At 41.3% G+C, this 20,708-nt stretch overlaps 1 protein-coding gene across 4 annotated transcripts in view; it reads left to right on the top strand.

The window, feature by feature from the left end:
• The first annotated feature begins 561 nt into the window (after window positions 1–561).
• Window positions 562–20,708, top strand: part of fes (FES proto-oncogene, tyrosine kinase) — a 55,447-nt gene continuing 35,300 nt past the window's right edge. For 2 of the 4 annotated variants that reach the window (XM_043680486.1, XM_043680483.1), the window contains exons 1-3: window positions 562–979; window positions 18,037–18,278; window positions 19,492–19,665. In XM_043680486.1, the coding sequence (XP_043536421.1) occupies window positions 18,054–18,278; window positions 19,492–19,665 (399 nt within the window). In that variant the 5' untranslated portion in view covers window positions 562–979; window positions 18,037–18,053. Of the gene's footprint in view, window positions 980–1,218; window positions 1,314–14,455; window positions 14,776–18,036; window positions 18,279–19,491; window positions 19,666–20,708 lie in introns of those variants that run through there. The other 2 variants (XM_043680484.1, XM_043680485.1) reach the window with 2 other exon arrangements.

The raw sequence follows: 20,708 nt of genomic DNA, 5'->3' as shown, positions 1-20,708 counted from the left end.
TTGTGGTCAAAGGTGTTTTTCTTCATAAACTTCTCCACGAAGGACAGGTGATACGGAATGGTCCAACTATTCGGAGCATTCCGTGGCAGCTTTGCAACACTGGAGACAGGTAGAACCTCAGTACGTAGTGACACTTGGTGTTTGCGTACCAGGGATCCACGCACAGCTTGATGCAGCCACACACAAAGGTGGCCATCAGGGTGAGGGTGGCATTGAGTGTATTTTTTCCCCTGTTGCCCAGATCTTTGTACAGCGAGTCCCTTCGGAGTGCGATTGAGCTGGGCCTCCCGATCTAGAGGTAAGGACATCGCTGACTGAACCACATGACTCCAGTTTGTATTCTACACTCGATTAGTCAGTATTAGTTTTGGAAAGCCAATGTTTAAAAAAAAAGTTTTTCCAAAATAAAATTCAAAATAATTGATACCAATTTGTGACAGATTGTCAATATATCTTCCCTTCTAAAATCATCTAAAGGTATCCGTGCAACATTTTCTAAAAGCGATGAATTGACACTGGTCCAGCATGTACAGGGTTAAGCCCGACGTACCGAGGTTGGTTTGAAATTCACACTTTACAGTCGAGAGGAAGGAAACTGAGACAGAGAGCCCCGAGATACAGCCGATGTACGACATAGAAAGGATAAATAGGAACAGTAAAGGGTAAACTGAAAAGGGAACTTGTTTTTTTTTGGAGGAGATTGGGATGGATACCGAATAAAATATTTGTGTTTAAGGATTTATATAATGTAACTGAGCAGGAAGAAGAATAATTCCCAGGAATTTGGGAGAAACTCGCACGAGCTGCTGCCTCATCAGTTTCAGCCTTTGGACTTTAATATTGGTATTTGAACAAGGTTTCGACTCTCAAACCGGACCATTTTCCCCAATAATATATCAATTTCGCCAATTACCTGAGGAAAAGAGAAATTCAGAGTAACGAAGGAGTTTCCTAATCAACTCTCGGGAATCCATTTCCGGTAACTTCACACTCTGTTCACATTTTTTTAAAAGCGGTGAGCCAGTCAACAATAAGTTATGGGAATAGGCAGGGCTAAGCAACTCTGTGTAGGTTTGTAGCGTTTTATTTTCCCTGATGCAGTCCTAGGCTTTGGTTCAAAATTCTGATGTGGTGTCGGGCGATGATGTGGTTCCTAACAACTTGAAACCAATATCTCTGCTTATGAAAATAAGTAATAATTATCGGTAGTAGACAAAAAGACTCTCATTGAACTTACTGGAAACTCTTTGAAAGCATATACTTGGTGCCGGAATTATCGAAGTGATAAGTGTCTGCTAATGGAAATATTTATAGTAAGAGTTCTTTCATATTTTGTCTCAATTGAATTTTGATAAAGTAATAAATGAGAGAGGGCGTCCATTATAGACAGATTGAGACTAGTGTAGCAATACAAAGCTATGTTGTAATATTTCAACATGCCATCTGAAATGCAATCGTTAGTGTGTATGAAATTTGCACACTTGAATTAAGAGATTAAAAATGGGAAATGCTGTAAGGATTATTCAAGGTGTTTGTGTCTGGAATAGGTATATCATAGCTGCTGCCTGTCAAATGTGATATTTAATTCTTCCCTGTTCAGATGTATGTGAAAATAAAAGTAGTGTTCTCTTGGTATCTTTGGCAACATTTATCCATCAGCTAACATCACTATAGATAGGTCAATTGGTCATTCTTGTTGATGATGATGGAAGTTAACTGTGTAAAATGGCTGCTGTTTTTGCTAATCTATAGATGATGACACTTCAGAAATATTCCAATATGTCTTAAGTACTTCTTGATGGTACAGATGTGAAAAGCATTGTATAAATTTACATTTGTTACAGTTTTGTTCTGCAGGAGGCAGTGACATAGTGATAATGTTACTGGGCTTGTCAAGTAGAACCAAAATGTATGGTGCTGGAAAAGCACAGCAGGTCAGGCAGCATCCGAAGAGCAGGAGAATCTACATTTCAGGCATAAGCCCTTCATCAGGAATGCCATACTTTTCAACTCTGATCTCCAGCATCTGCAGTCCACACTTACTCCTTGTCATCTAGAACCCCAAGTTCACATTCTGAGGAAAAGGGTTTGCATCCCACCATAGTAGATAGTAAAATCTGAATTAAATAGGAAAAATCTGGAATTAAAAGCTACGATAGTGGCAACCCTAAAACTACTCTTGATTGTCATAAAAGACCATCTGGTTCATTAATGCCCATTCGGGAAAGAAAATCTTGTGTCCTTCCCCAGTCTGGCTTGCATGTGACACCAGACCCACAGCAAAGTGGTTGACTCTCAACTGCCTGAAGGGCAATAGATGCTGGTATAGCCAGTGAAAGTCACATCCTGTGAATGACTTTTTTAAAGAAAAAGTCAGAGGATGTACAGCTGAGACTTGCCAATGGAAAGGCTGTGATCCGACAATGGGAGGCTCTTTTCCATGTTGTTGCAAGTCAGCACTGCAGGATGAAAATGAGAAGTAAAGGGGTAGACAAAGGCAGAATGTAGGCTAACTCCTTTCAACCACATCCTATTGGACACACCTGTTGTTGAGTCAGAGTTGACCAGCACAGCACAAACCAACATCCCAAAAAGACTGAGGAAGGATGCTGTAAAAGATGGCATTGTGTGACAGGGAGTGGTGCACTTAAAACAGCTTTAATATTGTCAAAATTCTCATGTAATTCATCCCTTTTAATTATTCTCTACTCACTTTCCATTGTCAGATTAGAAACCACCAGATTTTTACTGCACTGATATGAAAACAGTCTCTTGTCCTGTTAAGATGATGGTTTTTACCCTAATGGTCAACCTTTGTTAAGGGTTGCATAGCAGAGCAGACTCTGCCACATCTGCTGCATATGAAGGTGGGGTGGCCTGAAAAGGTGCAGCATTAGTCTGAACTAGTCCAGTCAAGAGAAACCAAGGATATGTCTGAGACAGTGAAGATGGGAACTGCTCAGCCTTTCCCTCTCCTCAGCTTTAATTGTCCAGGTCTCAATATATTAAATAATTCTTGTCCTGTGTAAAACTTCCGAAGTAATATATTTCACACATTTACTCAAATGAAATGTTTTTTGCCCTAATTAAAATGTACACAATATTATTTGTGTGTGAGACTATTGCTTGACAGGCATCTTACTTTTAGATATATGGCAGTGAAGAACTTCTAACAACTGATTTCAGCTTGTTTTTAAAGTACATCAGCAACACTTTTCTTTGGGTAGTACTGCAGGAGTGCTGCACTATTGGAAATTCCCTTTCAGAATAAATGTTATGCTGATTTCCTGGCCTTCTTCTCCGGGATGTACAAGATCCTGTGGAAAGCACTAAAAGTTGCTTTCTCAGTATTCTGGTGAAGACTTATACTTCAAACAACACCCAACCAGAATTACCCGGTTTTTATTTCATTGCTGTTTGTAGAATCTTATGCACAATTTGTTTGCTACGTTTCTGACAGTATAACAGTGACTGTACATCAAAAATACTATATTGGCTGTGAAACACTTTGATTCATCCAAATGAATGAGATTTGCTTTCCTTCCTTTCACATTGACAAATCCTGAACATTGAACTGCCTGGTTCATTAATGTTCTTAACCTTTTCTAACCTGATCTGGCCTACGTATCACTCCAAACCCACATCAGTGTGGTTGACTCTCAGCTGTCCTCTGGAATGACCCTGCAAGCCACTCAGTTTCACGGTAAATAGAGATGAGCAATAAATACTTGGCTGAGCCTACGATGCCCACATCCCAGTAACAAACAAGAGATCGATGAGACCTTACTTTAATTGATCGTCCAGTGGATGGTTCACTGACAACTCAATGCATGGAAAAGTGAGCTTCATTTCTGCACAAGTGCTGAAATTAGTTTTGAAGCACAATTTATGATTCCAAGTCAAGCTACCGACTGGACTAAATAGACGATTTTCTTCCAATTGTTATGGGGAAAACCACTGAGTCAGACTCGGGGTTCAATGACAGAGTTTTTTGCAATACTGGAGCTCTGGGGAGAGAGACAGATACCAACAGCACAGCGGTCAGCTGCGATTCTTCACTCGACCCGGAGCACATACCATGATGCTTTTATACATCTTGTGATACAATAGGTCAGTGATGAGATTATTGTCTTTGTAACATGGTAATCATTGCAGAAACGTTGATAGTTGCGATACCAAGTCATTGTCAGTTCCAGCACAGCCTTTGTTAATTTCAGCACAGTTGTTGTTAGTTTCAGTCATTGTCAGTTTCTGTGTCTGCGCAGAAGTCCGTTGCTCTCGTAGTGGGTACTAATCGCTCTTCCAGAGAAGGATGATTACAGCAGCTCTGGCTTTAGCACTCTTTATTGAGTCCGTATCAAGCAGTTAACATTTCCATAAAAGGTGTTGGCTGGACCCAGACACTTCGGCGGGCAGTGTACATTACTCATGTGTATTCTCTTCTCCCACCCACCTTAAACTAATCAGCTAGGTTGTGAATGCATTGTGCTGGCATTCTGGTGGCCCCAGGAAGTGTCTGTATTTGCTCTACTGTCTCTCTCCATATTGTGGTCCAGAGGCCATCTTATGTGTTAAGTGGCCAATTGATAGCTCGGCAGCCACCTTGTGTGTCCGTGTGCCTAGTGTCACTCTGCTCTGTGTCATCTCCCACTTCACAATGATTGAGAATTTTTTTCTTCTTTTTATTCATTTATGGGATATGGGTGTAGCTGGCTGGCCAATATTTATTGCTCATCCTGAGTTGCCCTTAAGACAGTAGTGAGCAGTCTTCTTGAACTGCTGCAGCCCGTGTGGTGTAAGGAGGGAATTAGAGGATTTACCAATAAGGAGGGAATTAGAGGATTTTGACCCAGTGAGACTGAAGGAATGGCAATACATTTCCAAGTTGAGCGTGTAGTGCTGGAAAAGTACAGCAGGTCAGGCAGCATCTAAGGAGCAGGAGAATCGATGTTTCAGGCATAAACACTTCATGCCTGATGAAGGGTTTATGTCCAAAACATCGATTCTCCTGCTCCTTGGATACTGATTGACCTGCTGTCCTTTTCCAGCACTACACTTTTGACTCTGAGCTCTAGCATCTGCAGTCCTCATTTTCTCCCAATACATTTCCAAGTCAGAATGGTGAGTGGCTTGGAATGGAATGTGCAGGTGGTGGTGTTCCCAAGCATCTGCTACACTTGTCCTTACAGATGGAAGAGGTCATGAGTTTTGAATGTGCTGTCTAAGGAGCCTTGGTGAATTTCTGAAGAACAGAAGATGTAGATAGCAGCAGCAGTGTGTACTGAGCATCGATGGTGGGTGTGGTGCCAATATCGCTTAGATGGTCACCTTAACCAGATGCTGATACATTACCATTCAGTTTGTTCAGTAATTGGATTGGTTTTAAAGCTGATGTGGGGTAACTTTCAGACTTGTGCTGAAACAAACTTTCAAATTATTTAAAACTTCATTGAAGTGTTTCATTCATAAATATACTTCATAATTTTAATGAGTTCATTCAGTGTTAATCCGAATGTTACCCAACTGGAAACCATGGAGGAACTGGGAGATCCACTCCCTGCTGAAGTCCAGATCTGAGGCATTCAAGTTGGGTGACCCTGGCCTATACAGGAAATCCAGGTATGACCTTCACAAGGCCATCAGGGACGCCAAGAGGCAATACCAAACTTTGCTTGATGTCCAGACCAACCGCATGGACACCTGTTGTTTGTAACAAGGTTTACATGACATAATACGCTGCAAAGCAAAGTTGAACAGAATCACAGGCAACCGTACTTCCCTTCTGATGAGCTTCCCTTTATAAAAGCTATGAACAGAAGGGCAGTGAAATGATTTCACCTATTCCATGAGCCTCACATGCACCTGTATCCTTGGTCATCACCACAGATGTTAGATTGGCTATCTAAGACTGAACACCTGGAAAGTGACCACCCTGGATGGAGTCCACAGCCATGCACTTCAATCCTCTGTGAACCAGCTTGCAGGAATATTTGCAGAGATCTTCAACCTCTTCTTACTTCAATCTGAAGTCCCTACCTGCTTCAAGAAGACCACCGTCATCCAAATGCCAAAGAAAAATCACACAGCGTGCCTCAATGACCACTGTTAGGAGGATCTGACCTCCACAACTATGAAGTGCTTCGAGAGGTTGGATATGGCTCACATCATCTCCAGCCTCTCAGATTGCCTTGATCCCTTGCAATTCGCCTACTGGCACAACAGGTCAACAGCAGACACCATCTTCCTGACCTGACACTCATCCCTGGAGCATCTGGACAACAAGGATATCTAGGTCAGGTTCCTACTTATTGACTACAGCTCCACCTTCAACACCATAATTCCAAACTTCAGGACCTAGGTCTCTGCTCCCCTCTCTATAGCTGGATTCTAAACTTTCTGACCAACACCACCTCCACAATAATCTTCAGCACTGGTGCCCTGCATAGCTGTGTACTTAGCCAACTACTATACTCCTTATATGCACATGACTGTGTGACAAATTCCACACCAACTCCATTGAATGTTTGCTGATGACACCACTGTCGTAGGTCAGATCTCAAACAACAACGATATGGAGTAGAGGAAGAGATTGAGTGCTTAATGCCATAATGTAAAGACGACAATCTCTCAATTAATGTCAGCAAAATGAAGATGCTGGTCATTGACTTCAGGAAGCAGAGTGGAAGGCACACACCTGTTTGCATCAATGGTGCTGAGGTGGAGATGGTCAAGTTCTTGGGAGTGACGATCACCAGTAATCTGGCCTGGTTGACCTACATTGACACTCTGGTTAAGAATGCTTGGCTTCCTTATGGGGCTAAGGAAATTCGCCATGTTCCTACAGACTCTTACAAATTTTTATTGTTGCACCATAGAAAGCATTCTGTCTGAGTGTATCACAGTGTGGTAAGGCAACTGCTCTTCCTAAGATCAAAAGAAAATGGAGTTGTGAACACAGCCCAGTCCATCACACTAACCAGCCTTCCATCTATTGACTTCATCTATACTTTCCACTGCATTGGGAAAGCAACCAACATAATCAAAGACCCCTCCCACCCCGGTTAAGCAGTCTTCCACCCTCTTCCATTAGACATATGATATAAAAGTCAGTATACACTAACAGATTCAAGAACAGCTTCTTCCACACTGTTATCAGATTTTTGAATGGACCTTTTTAATGTTAATCTTGATCTCTGCAGCTTCTTGGCAGCTGTAACATTGTATCCTGCACACAAGACAACACCTTTTACTGTACCTTGGTACACATGATAGTAATAAATCAATGTGGAAATTTAAAGCAATGCAACAAAGAAATTCATTTAACTAATCACCCAACAATTTCCACTAGCTAGCGACAATCAGCCCTCCCATGGAACCTATTCTACCCATTAAATGCATAGCTGGCAGATCTCCGATCTGCAGGGCTAGAACCTGCCCTTTGGCAATATTGATGAATTCACCAAATGTGAGCTATAATCCTTCAGTGGCTGCCAGATTCCTATCATTCCTCCCTCACATTTTCTGTGTTTACTCCCTTGACCTGACTGAATCAATATTGTTGGACATTTTTCAACCTTTCTCCTTTTCCTTCTGTTCCTCTTAAGCTCCATATGTCTCATCCTATACACCCTCCTGTTCTTTACATCCTTGATTTGACTAAATGAAGCTTCATTGCTGCATCTCTGACTGTCTTATTTTTATTGGAGAAAGTGAGGACTGCAGATGCCGGAGATCAGAGCTGAAAATGTGTTGCTGGAAAAGCGCAGCAGGTCAGGCAGCATCCAAGGAGCAGCAGAATCGACGTTTTGGGCATGAGCCCTTCTTCAGGAATCTTATTTTTATTTCCATTATCACAGCATTTGCCTTAATTCTTCACCTCCCCCAATATTGGGCATGGAGCTTTATGTGCTCAAACTGTGTGAGAACACAAAAAAAGGAGGAAGCTTTTACCTCAATACCTCCCCTGTGCTATTCCTTTACCCTTTAATTTTATTGGTACCCAAATAATATATTAACTTCTCTAAAATGACTAAGCTTCCATATCCCTCTGGGATAGAATGTTCCATAGAATCGCAATTCTTGGAGCAAAGTCAGTCCTGAATGTCATAGCCCTCTGATGTTGTGCCTCTGGTCCTAAACTCACCAGACACAGGAAATAGCCTCTCTGCAGCCAGCCTGTTAACCCCCTTAAAACATTACATGTTCCATTCAGATCCAGACATAATTTCGACTGACCCTTCACTGCAGTAATGACAAAGAGACTGCTAACCTGAAACAATGAGCTGGGTTTGAAACTCATGTCTTTGGTCTTGTGACCCCCTCTGCTTTGATTACTCAGGAGATTGAACATCAAGTATTTGATGAGTAAGAAACATAAATGGAATTGCTGGAAAAGCTCAGCAGGTCTGGCAACATCAATGGAGAGAAATCAATGTTAACATTTTGGATTGAGTGACCCTTCCTCAGAACAGTTATCTGCAGTGCATTCAGTTTTTATTTGATGAGCAAGAACTGATACTCAGACCTTCCTTCGACCGACACTGCCAGTAAATAGTTGGTTGACTAATAGTTCATTATATGACAGAAATATTGCACAAATAATTTGTCTGATAACAACAGTAATTCACCTCCCAGCTTCACCCCTCTATTGCCCTGTTTAGCATTGAAGTCCAGCTTAAGAGAATCCTGGAGCTTATTTTTCTTGAATCCTGTACATTTTGTATTTGCAAAATACTTTTGCATTCTGCAGATCTGTGCAGTTTGCAATTTCTTAATCTTAACAAAAAAAAGGAAGTGAACTATGCTGATTTTGTTGAAAACTTTTCATTGCCATTTAGGAATGAACGTTTTTAGTTTAGATTTTAAAAACTTCCATTTTCTTCATCAGATATTGTATCAGAAACAGGAAGTTCAAACTCCATTCTTCCTGTCATCTCCACTCAGGTTCCAAGTCACAGATGTGTTCCATCACTCATCTCCCTTTCCATCTGCTAATTTCCAGATTTCTGGCTTATTTCTTGAGGAAAATTTGAAATATTACATGGAAAATGCTGTGTTTTTGTTAGTTTGTGTGTCTTTATTCTTCACAATTCACAGAATTTTAATCCAAGAATAAATGACATTTGGGTTTTCAATTGACAAACTAAATGCCATTATTTCCTCAAACATTGCTCACCAGTTGCTCACTCTGTTTGAACTTCCCCTATGATTTTCAGAAGCTCTCCAACTTCTCCAAACACCATTCATGAGCATTGTACACCCTGTATCTTGGCACTATCGGCAGTGCTTAATTGGTAACACTCTCATCACTTTGTCAGACCCACCAAATCATAAGCTTCTAAGTTCAAGTCTCACTCCAGAACAAATCGAAGTGCTGCACTGTCACTAGAGGTCCTATCTTCCTGATGAGACATTACGCCAAAGTCCCATCTTCTCTCTTGTGGGTGCTAAATATCCTGTGGTACTACTTTGAAGAAAACCAGAGGAATTCTCAGAGGTATCCTGGCCAACATTTAATCCCTCAATGAATGTGCCAGAAAATAGGTAATTCAGTCACTCTTGTTATGGACCAGGCCAGACCCTCTCAAAACATTTTAAGAATGCAGCCTGCACCCTAACTTTGCTAGTTGTTTTAAGCAGGTGTAAGGTGGATATTGCAGGAGTGATGCAGCTGGCCCAACCACTAAACAAAACAGAATTTATTTGAATTTTTGAAACTTAAGAGGAAGCTTGATTAGGTTAAATGATGGAAGGATGTTTTTCCTACTGGAGGAATCTAGAAACAGTTTAAATTAAAAGGTTTCCAATTTAAGATTGAGTTAAGGAAACAAATCTTCCCTCAGAGAATGGTTAGTCTTTGGAAATCTCTTCTGAAATGAGCAATGAATGCTGGGTCTTTGAATATATTCAAGGCTAAATCAGATTTCCAGGGTAGTTAAAAGTTACTGGAGAACTATCAGAAAAGTGGAGTTCAGGCCACAGAACAACTACGATCTTGTGAATGGAAGAGCAGGCTTGAAGAGTTGTATGGCCTACTCCTCCCATTTCTTCTAATCTTATGTGCTATGTTTTCTGGAACAGTTTTAAATCACACAACACCAGGTTATAGACCAACAGGTTTATTTGGAAGTACTAGCTTTTGGAGTGCTGCCCCTTCATCAGGTAGCTATGTAACAGGATCGTAAGACACAGAATTTATAGCAAAAGATTACAGTGTTATGCAACTGAAACGATATATTGAACAAACCTAAATTGCTGTTAAGTCTTTCATCTTTTAGAATGGGTTGCAGGTTTCAGTTCATTAATATGTAAATCCCAAAACTTACATATTTCTCGAGACAACTTGAAGTTCTATTTTTAAAAACGTGATAGCTCAGACAATGCATTAAAAGTGTGAGATGAGAGTTTGTTTGTATCCCAATCTTGAGCCAAACTGGTTCTATTTCCAAAGCAGGAATTAATAAAATTTAACATGGACGGACTGACTGCCTGCAGATTGTGTGCTTTTTGAACAAAATAGAATGTATCTGCAATTACAATTCTGCAAATGCAAATTCACCGCAAAGACTTGTGTGTGTGTACGCGTGCTTGTGACGGGGAGAGAGAGAGTGTGAGTGTCTGCATGTGATTGCGAGTGTGTGTGATTGCTTGTGTGCGTGCTTGATCAAGTATTTGAGTGTGATGGAATATAAGCCTGTCAGAACATGTGTTCGTGAGTGTGTGTCTGAGAGAGGGTCTACGTGAGTGTGACTACATTTTAGAAGTTCCATGCAAGGCACTTTGAGACATCAGTATCCAATCAGTTTGAAAGGGTCTATACAATGCAGTGCTTTTCTATGCATCCTGAACTATGGCCCCTGCCCATTTCCTCAACGTCAGCAATTTCAACCCCCCACCCCCACCACCCCAATCCCCTGACCACTATTACCACCACGACCACTGGGAGGACATGTAATCCAAGGATGGATTGAGGGCAGCATGTTGCTGGACACCTTAATCCCAGTCTGTAATTTATTTTAAATATATCTGCTTTGTAAAGCTATACACTGAATGGTAAGTTGCAACTCCTCTATCAACCTGTTTGAAGTGTGACAAACAGCACCCGTTGTACTGGCCACTGGTTGAAAAGACAGGAAATTGAGTAAAGGGTCTGTCTAAGATACCGCATGATCTGATAGTGCAGCAATTGTCTTTCAGCAATTAAGAAAACAAGACTGTGAAGGTAAGGGATATCTTGATTTAAACTTGGAGTTTACATTTTGATATTTGTTTTGTTGTACCTCTATTAAAAACCGAAGTAACTGTTAAAGAAAATAAATATTTGCATTTATATGGTGCCTTTGATGTCATCAGGATGTTTCAAACCACTTTACAGCCAATGGAGTAATTTTGAAATGTAGTCACTGTTGGAATGCAGAAACCTAGCAGCTGGTTTGTGCATGACAAGCTCCCACAGACAGCATTGTAAAAATGACAAGCAAAATCTGAGTCTGTGATGCTAGTCAAGAGATAAATCTTGAGCAGGACACTAGGGAGAGCAACCCCAACTTTTTGAAAAAGTGCCATGGGATCTCTTACGTCAACCTGAGGGAGCATATCTCTGAAATACAGTATCTATAACAGTGCAGCACTCCCTCAGCGCTGACCCTCCGACCATGTCGTGCTCAGTAAATGCTGCAGTCAATTTGTTGGAAACAAGCTCCCATGAACAGAATTGTGATAATGACGAGATTCTTTGTGAGGTCCCTCTTATTGTAACTGAGGACTGAGTCGAGATCAAGATCAGAGATTTGGTTTTATATCAGGTCAAGTTTAAGGGGTTCTCGTGTCTCTCTGTCTCTATTTCCACCCATCCCCACCCCTGTCATCTCTCCTTAAAGGAAACAGGGGAGCTTTTTACAATAACTTCTCTCATGCTTTCTGAAGAAGTTAAAGTTGCACTGCATCAGATTAAAAACACATTCAATTTCTCTGATCCCAAGACATGCATTCATGTCACACTATTTAAGTGCTCGGACCTAAGCATTTAGAGACTTGCACAATCGTGTGTTTGCACCATGTGAGTATTTGTGTGTTTGTAACTTCATTTTTTTTGTGTGCAAGCATATTCCATTTTTTGCCCTTTTCTTTGTTTTTTCTTTTTGAACTGTGCTGTGTAGTTTTTGAGTTCTGTGACAAAGTCTGTAAGGTCGGCTTGTTTGTCCTCTCCAGATGCAGACTGACCCGCTAAGTGTTTCTGACTTTGCTGTTCATCTTATTTTCTGTTCCCTGGCACTTGATCTCTTTGCACTGGGGAACAAATTACTTGCAAACAATTCACCTCACTCAATTCACTGTTATAGCAACATGATCGCTTGACTATACTCGATTGGAATTCCTTCTGACTTTTCTTCACACAGTATGAACAGTTGCTTTGCTGTGTATCCAATCAGCAATGTTATTCTGCGCCTGGGAGTATTAAGTCTCACATTCCTGACTAAAGGGGCTGCTTAAGGAGCTTGCACCTCCAGCAAATGCATGCCAAATTAGGAACACCACAATGAATGATGTGAGGCAGCTGCTAAAACAGGAAGGAACCAGGGATTGTTGTGGTGAATGTGAGGGGGAGCAATTTGACCAGGTGCAGACAGCTGGATATTTTCTGTCTGAGCCATGAACTGTGCTGTTCGACAGCACTGGATGTTTGGGTTGCCAAAACTCCACGATTGCCCCAAAAATCTCCAAGAATTGACAACTAAGCTCCAGGATTAGGCTGCAGCAAGCAAAGCCCAGGAGAAACATAAATAGGGGAATTAAGTGAAATTTGCCTTCTCTGAACACTGTAGTAGTATTGGAGAGAGATGGCAAACTACAAGCAGACTGAACCACAGTAAGGATGAATTCTATCCAGTAACAGAATTGCTTTCTTTTTGGTTGGTTGTTAGTAGTTGATGGACCACTAGTGGGATATAGGGGTTGGTAGCTGGAAGGGCACATGATGAAGGAACATAAACAGAGTTGACAACCCAGCTAAATAGCCAATGTGAAACTGTTGCTCAACTTTTGGAAGTCAGATCAGGTGATCCTGATTTCACCTTTGGGTCTGAATTAGTCCGGGTAGGAGTTGGAAGTGAAGGACTCCACCTGCATATTTGAGAACCATGAACATTTGAGGCCAGCCTCAATATGAATTGAAGGTTTGAAGCACCTTCTCATCAATAGATACTCAGAAAATGTCCCTATTGTTGACCTTAATACATTTACAGGTAGCCCCCACTATATGAAAGTGCAGCCTTCCCAGGAAACCTTTCGTAAACTGAAAATGGCGTAAAGCAAAGGTGCATGATTTATATGGGAAAAAGTATCATCGTTTTTACGTACAAGCGAAAATCCTCTTTGGATTTGTGAAAATAGGTGCTAATGTAGGTCTTTCATAAACGCAATATTGCGTAAAGCAAATGTTCGAAAAGTGGGAGATACCTGTATTTTAAAGGATTAATGGCCTTTTGTCTATTTACTTTATTCCATTTGAAGGGCTTTTGCCCGAAATGTCAATTTTCTGCTCCTCGGATGCTGCCTGACCTGCTGTGTTTTTCCAGCACCACTCTAATCTAGAATCTGATTTCCAGCATCTGCAGTCCTTGTTTTTACCTAGTCTATTTAGTATATGCCTTTCCATGTAGCATGCTGAACTACCAACAGTCACTCTAAGAAGTTTTGGAAAGGGTCCCCTGTCTTTATTTTTCCAGCGCGGTGATTCTGCAGTCAGCTCAGTTATGCTACTCCCCATCCCTACCCTTCCCAATATTCCCCCAACTGTAGGTCTGGCTGAGAGCTGGTACAAATAAAAAAAAAACTGACTTGAATTTCTAAACTGCCTTTTGTAACCTCTGGGTTTCCCAAAATGAAGTCAATGAAGTGCTTATGGTAGTGTCATTGTTGTTGAAAGCATTCAAATTCTACAAGGTCCCAAAAACAGATACAAGACAAATGGATGTACATGGAATAGTGTAGGTTACATGGGCTTCAGATTGGTATGACAGGTCGGAGCAACATCGAGGGCCAAAGGGCTTGTACTGCGCTGTAATGTTCTATGTTCTAAATCAGTAATTTTTGTTTTTAGTTATGTCGTTGAAAGATAAATATTGGCCAGTATTCTGGGGAGAACTTACCTGCTTTTAATAATATTGCAAGATTTTATACATCCACATGAGCGGGCAGAAAAGGCCTATGCTAGTTTGACATTTCATCCAAAAGACAGAATCTCTGGTGGCATAGTATTGACTACGCTTGGTAGTCAATTGGCATTGGACCTGGGACTGCTGGGTTGGATAATGGAGTTCAAAAATTGGAGTTGGGAGTTAAATGTACTTGAAAAGCTGATAGATTTCAGTACAGTCAGTAGTACTAACAAACAGTAGAGCTGTAGAAAGGGTCATAAGTCACAGGTAACACCACATTCTACAAGTTTCAGCCTAGAGGTAAAGTTCAGTAAAAGACTGGACAGTGCACTTACCAACTGAATCTTTGTGTAAACCTTTTACATTTTTCTTAATTTGATACAAGATAAGACAGTTAAACTAGTGCAGTAACAACACTGATATTATCCTGCATCCTGTGACCAGCAGCTCTTTTGTGTCTGAGGCGTTGTGACTCTGAGTTTCTTTATGATAATATCAAATGCTTGCCCATGCCAGCTACCAGCTGCAATTGGAGTGAATGCTGTTTGGTTCCAGCTTCATCCTGTATGCAAAGTTGTAATGATAGTTCCAGAGATTAAGATTCAGAAATCGTAAGGTAAGGCATTTTACACAATTATTTCACTGATATTTAGTCATTATATCTCATTGTTGTTTAATCTTTAACTCAAAAACAACAGTATAGTTATAAAGGTTAACTATAGCCTATTCCACTCCAATTTTGCATGTGTTTACACCGACATTCACTGCAGCACCAAGCTAGAGACTCTATTGGTATTTTGGAAAAGTGGCTCTTTTCATCTCTTGAAGTTGTGATTCAGTGAGTTGCATTTACACCTCTGCAGAGAGCTGGGTTTGTAGGTTCAAGTCCCACTTCAGAGACTTAACGGCCAATATCCCGGTGTCAGGCTCATTCTCTGTTGTTGTATTGAGGGAATGCTATGTTAGAGGAAGTGTCATCTTTCAAATGAGATATTGGACAGGGTTCCAATTTGCCATCTGTAGTGAATGTTATCAATCCCACAATTTGAAGAGGAGGAAAGGAATTCTCCTCCGTGTGAGGGCAATATTTATGCCTCATATAACATCACAAGAACAGATGACCAGTTCATTATCACATGGCTGTTTGAGAGAATTTGTCTTACAATACACTAAGCAGCTGCCATCCTTCCACAGTACTGCTATGACTACAATTTGACAGGTAACTCTGTGGCTAAAAAAAACACTTTCGGACTTTCTGATTATAAACAGTACTATATAAATTCAAACTCTTTAGATTTTACAGTGTAGATTAACAAATGATCATGGAAGTTATATTCTTGCCATTTCCTGTTGAGGTTTTTAAATTCATATCTTTGGTTCTGTATCCAGCATTCAGATACTAAATATTTTGTTATTAACCTCCTGCAAACAGCTAATTAATTCCAGTTTCTTCTCAGCTGTCAGGAAGGCAGTACCAGGACATAGGGTTCATGAGGGTTTCTCCCAGTACCACACATTTGTCATATGAGTGTTTAAATGGAGACCCCCATCTGATCCAGAGGTCACCCAGCCAAAGTGGTTCTGTTGTTTGAGCATTCAGGAGGCCCAGGCAGGCGATCACTCCATGCCCAGCAGATCACTATATTGTCCAGGCTGGCAGTCCAGGCCAGCTCTTGAGGGAGCACCGCACTGTCCGAGCTCTCAGCACTGAGGGAGAACTGCACTGTCAGAGGGTCAGCACTGAGGGAGCACCTCACTGTCACTGTACTATTCAAGCTGACACTCTAGATCAATATAGAGAGAGTGCGCACTGTCAGGGAATCAGCAATGAGGGAGCGCCATGACAGTCTGTCATGCTGTTGGAGGGTCAGTACAGAATGCAAGCTTGGTGTCAGGGTGTTCCGGTGGAGGGTGTGTGTGTGAGGTGGGGAGGTTTGGAAATTGAGGATGCTGGTAAGGGGATGAGGTATAGGATGCCGGGTGGGTGGGAGAAGCAATAGAATGCATGGAGGGTGAACATGTGGTGAGGGTAGAATGGCCTGGTGGGTGGAGGTGAGGTAGAATGCCAGGTGGATGGTTGTGGGGTGGTTTTGGAATCTCAGGGATGTATGTGGGATGTCGATATAAGTGGAAGGATAGTTTGGCAGGCAGGTGATTGGGTAGAATGGCAAATATGTGGGTAAAGGGTTAGGTCGTCAGGTGAATGTGGGAGTATGTTGGGTCAGACAATGAGGTTAAGGAGGGTGTCTCCAGGGGGTTCAGATCAGGGGTGGTATTGGCTCTGTTTAGTTCTGGGAGGAAGCTGGGATGGGGTGCAATGTGTGATGCTGTATCTGTTGGAATTGGAGTTGTCAGGAGGCGAGATTGGGGGGATGGGGTTATTGCAGTGATAATTCAGGGAAGGTTCTAAATTTTATTGATACCCAGGGGTTAGAGGAGTTTTTAATCCCACTCACCTTTCCTGGGTGACTGTCCAGGAAGTGTGTAAATGACTCTAACAAGTCAGAAACATTTTGAGTTTTCTGGATGATGGGTAATTTCCATTCTAAGTTTAAAGTTCAGGTAATTCCTGGGTAGTTAGTAGTTGGTTTTTCTAAGTGATCCTATAGCGCATCTTTCCAAGAATGCTGTTGAGATAACGATATATCTCCAGTTATTATTTAGCCCAGGATGGCATAAAATTTAAAATAAAAATTAGTTCGAAACGCTCCATGAATAATATAACTATAAAAGTTTCTGGTACTGACTGAGATTACCATCAACAGCTCTCTTTCTCAATCTCTCTCCTTTACTGAGGCCTCGTGTCTCTCAGATTAAACCACCGTCAAGCTCATCTCTCTAATGAGAGAGCAGCCCTATGGTCCTCTGGGATTATTGTGACTTTTAATATAACAATATAACATTGGTGTCTGAGGAATATATGAACAATATTTGATAATCCCTTCTCAGCTACTGTTGCAGGTACATAACTAACAATTTCTTTCTTGAAGTTGCTGATATTCTGAGTTATGCACTGTGAACATGCACATCCTCTCAGTAAATGACATTAGTTGAGATTTTCATTCTTGTGTTATAATCTTTGGAATGCAGCAGTCAATGCACATACAGCAAACTTGTACAAAATATAATGTAGGATAAAGATCTACATTATTATAAAATGAGAATTTCAATTAAAAGTGGAGGAAAGAGACTTAGTTTTAAGTGTGATGAATGTGACTTGGTTTTATTAACAAAGTTCAGAGAGACATTTGGAGCAGTGAACTAGAGATAGTTGATTTATGATAAATACGTGGTTAGGGGCCACTCATGTTTCGTTCACAAGATGCAAAGACCTTAAAGCAGGAGAGCAGTTTTTGTACAAATCTGCAGGTTGTGATAACTGAAAAGAAATCCAGGTTGTCAGGCCTGGAAAGAAGTCTCTGAGCAATCGGAGCTGGAAAGAGTCAGTTGAGCTAAAAACCTTAGATTAAAGAGAGGAATGATGCTTCACTGTGATTGAATAACTGTAAAGGATGTTTCTGGGAAATTGGTTAAATGTTTTCTGTTTATGTTATGATCTTTCTAAATTATCATATATATGGCTCCTCCCCCTCCACTTTTGGATAATAAATTTGTGTTCTTTTGTTAAAAGAACATTGGCAGCCTTGTGTGAATATGTACAGTGCCTAAATCACCATGGTAACCAAACTGCCCAAATCTCCCAAGGCTTAGAGTATTGCCCACTAAGCCAAACTGATATTCTGGAGCTATCAATTTATTTAGAAGGCTCAGTTTCAGCTGAGTTGCTGAAAGTGTAAGATTCTTGTTGGGATGTCAGTGATCCTCTCAGCATGTTCTTATCTTCCTAAGTTGTGTTTTATTTACTTCTTCATGTCAGGTCAAGTTTGTAGGACAATGGGGTTCAGCTCTGATCTCTGGTGTCCCCAGGGACACACCATGCTGCTACGATTACAGGATTCAGAGGTCCGGTTGATGGAGACCATGAAGAAGTGGATGAGTTATCGAGTGAGGAGTGACAAGGAATACTCGGGGTTACTTCACCAAATGTTCTCTCAAGTCGAGAAACAAGAAAGCAGCCAGCAAGCTGGAGGACTTGATTATATCAGTCAGGTCAACAAGGTAGGAAGGACCCAATGATCTAGGGCTTTGTCTGGTTTACAACAGTGACAGGACAGTGGCTTGGTGGGTGAAAACCATGCCCGCTGTGGTACTGAATCAAACAAGCTACAAACTTCAGCTGTGGCTCAATAGCTATTAGTCTTGCTTCAGATTTATGAGTTTATGGGGTTGAGCATACTTCAACACCAAAATCTTAGCTACATTTCAATGCAGTACTGAGAGAGTGCTGAACTGTTGGAGGTGCCATCGTTTAGACAACATCTTATGAGGAGACTGAGTCTAGCCTCTCAGGTGGAATTAAAAGATCCCAGCGCATCATTTCAAAAAAGACAAGGAGCTTCTTCCCAGTGTCAAGGCCAATATTTATCTCTCAAACAATGTAATAAAAAACAATTATCTGTTATTTTATGATGGTGCAAATTTGCTGGTCTTTCTCACCTACCTTGCTGCAGAGTAGGCCCTGATATTCACATTAAATCAGCACAGGATTAGGTGTAGAGAAACTCACTCTACTCTTTTAAACTGAAAGTAAGGCTCTTTCGACACTTTCCCCACCAAACCCTCCCAGGGCAGGTACAGCACAGGGTTAGATACAGGGTAAAGCTTCCTCTACACTGGCCCTATCAAATGCTGCCAGGATAGTACAGTACGGGACTACATATTCAACAAAGCACCCCCCATACCGTCACCATCAAACACTACCCTTATAGGGACAGTTGATTAGCTCAGTTAGCTGGATGGCTGGTTTGCAATGCAGTGAGAACAACAGTGTACGTTCAGTTTGCTCACCAACTGAGGTTACTATGAAGTTCTTTCCTTTACAACTTCTCCCCTTGCCTGAGATGTGCCGACCCTCCGGTTAAAGCACCATCTAACGAGAAAGCAGCTGTTGACAGAGTAAAGCTTCCTTGACACTGTCCCCATCAAACACTCTCACCACAGGGACAGCACAGGATTAGATACAGAGTAAAGCTTCCTTTTCTACTATCTCCACCTCTCCCACCTCCCCCCCGTCAGCCCCCCCCCCCCCCCCAATCCACTCAATCAAGTATCTAATTGTTTCTTCTCTGCTTTGTGTTAAATTTTATTGGTGGTAGTTTTTCTTCATGCTGTTCCTTTATGTCATTTTCATTGCTTGTGGTTTGCAGCACCACATCTTGCAGGGAGTGTGAGGTGTGAGAATCACTAATGTTAAAAATGTGTGCTCTTTCAGTCCTGGTCAATGATTGTTAATCAGACTGAGGTTTTGAGCCGAATGATGCGGAAACATTCAGAGGATCTGAACTCTGGTCCAATTAACAAACTAACACTGTTAATCCGTGATAAACAACTGCTGAAGAAGAGCTACAGTGAACAGTGGCAACAGATTAACCAGGAGGTGATCAAGGTAAAAAAGCAGGCCATTTATCTCGTCAATATTTTAGAAATGTGAATCAAAACTTTTCTGCTTACATACCTTTAAACATTCATAATACTTACCTGATCTTCAGTTTTCTTCCAAATATTCTCTGATCGCTTGGTTAAGATGTTTTTTTTGCTTGATCCCACTTCAAGATTCCCTATAAATCTCCTTTGGTTCCATAACCTTCACAGCAGTTGTCGAAACAAAAAAATTCAATCTACTCCAATTTGAAATTATCAAGTGACCCTCAGCCTCAGGAATTCTTGTGGGGAGAGGGTTCCAGATTTCCAATCTAGTTCTCTACAAAAAGAGTTTTGACAGTGGTTTGAATCTGTCGCTTCCGGTTGTCAGTTCCAGCTGTCCATTGCAATGGCCGGTATATTGGGTCCAGATCGATGTGCTTATTGATTGATCTGTGGATGAGTGCCATGCCTCTAGGAATTCCCTCGCTGTTCTCTGTTTGGCTTGTCCTATAATAGTAGTGTTGTCCCAGTCGAATTCGATGTAACGGCACTGTTCACCTCTATCGACAAAACCCTAGCCAGAGAAACAATAGCCAACCTGCTGGACATAAAGAACAGACAACAGGACGTTGAACCTATCAACAAAGACGGCATACTCAAACTACTGGACCTGTGCCTCACAAAACACTTCACATTCAACAACCAAATATATGAACAAATCAATGGCACACCCATGGGCTCACCCATCTCTGGACTCATAGCAGAAGCGGTAATGCAAAGGTTAGAACAAACAGTCTTACTGCAAATTTAGCCCAAACTCTGGGTCAGATATGTAGATACCTTTTGTAATAATTAAAAACACAGAAATAGAGAACACAAACGGATCATCAACGCCACACTCTCAGGAATCCGATTCACGAGAGAGGAAGAAAAGGACATCCAACTCCCATTCCTAGACGTGATGGTACAGAGAACACCGAACGGAGAATTCACCACAAAGGTACACAGGAAAGACACACACACAGACCAAGTTCTAAACTACGAAAGCAACCACCCCAACACACA

This window comes from Chiloscyllium plagiosum, chromosome 40 (genome assembly GCF_004010195.1).
Source record: "Chiloscyllium plagiosum isolate BGI_BamShark_2017 chromosome 40, ASM401019v2, whole genome shotgun sequence".
In the NCBI taxonomy this organism is placed as follows: domain Eukaryota; kingdom Metazoa; phylum Chordata; class Chondrichthyes; order Orectolobiformes; family Hemiscylliidae; genus Chiloscyllium; species Chiloscyllium plagiosum.
Note: the sequence above shows the minus strand (reverse complement) of the source record. Positions and strands in the feature narration are given on the sequence as shown.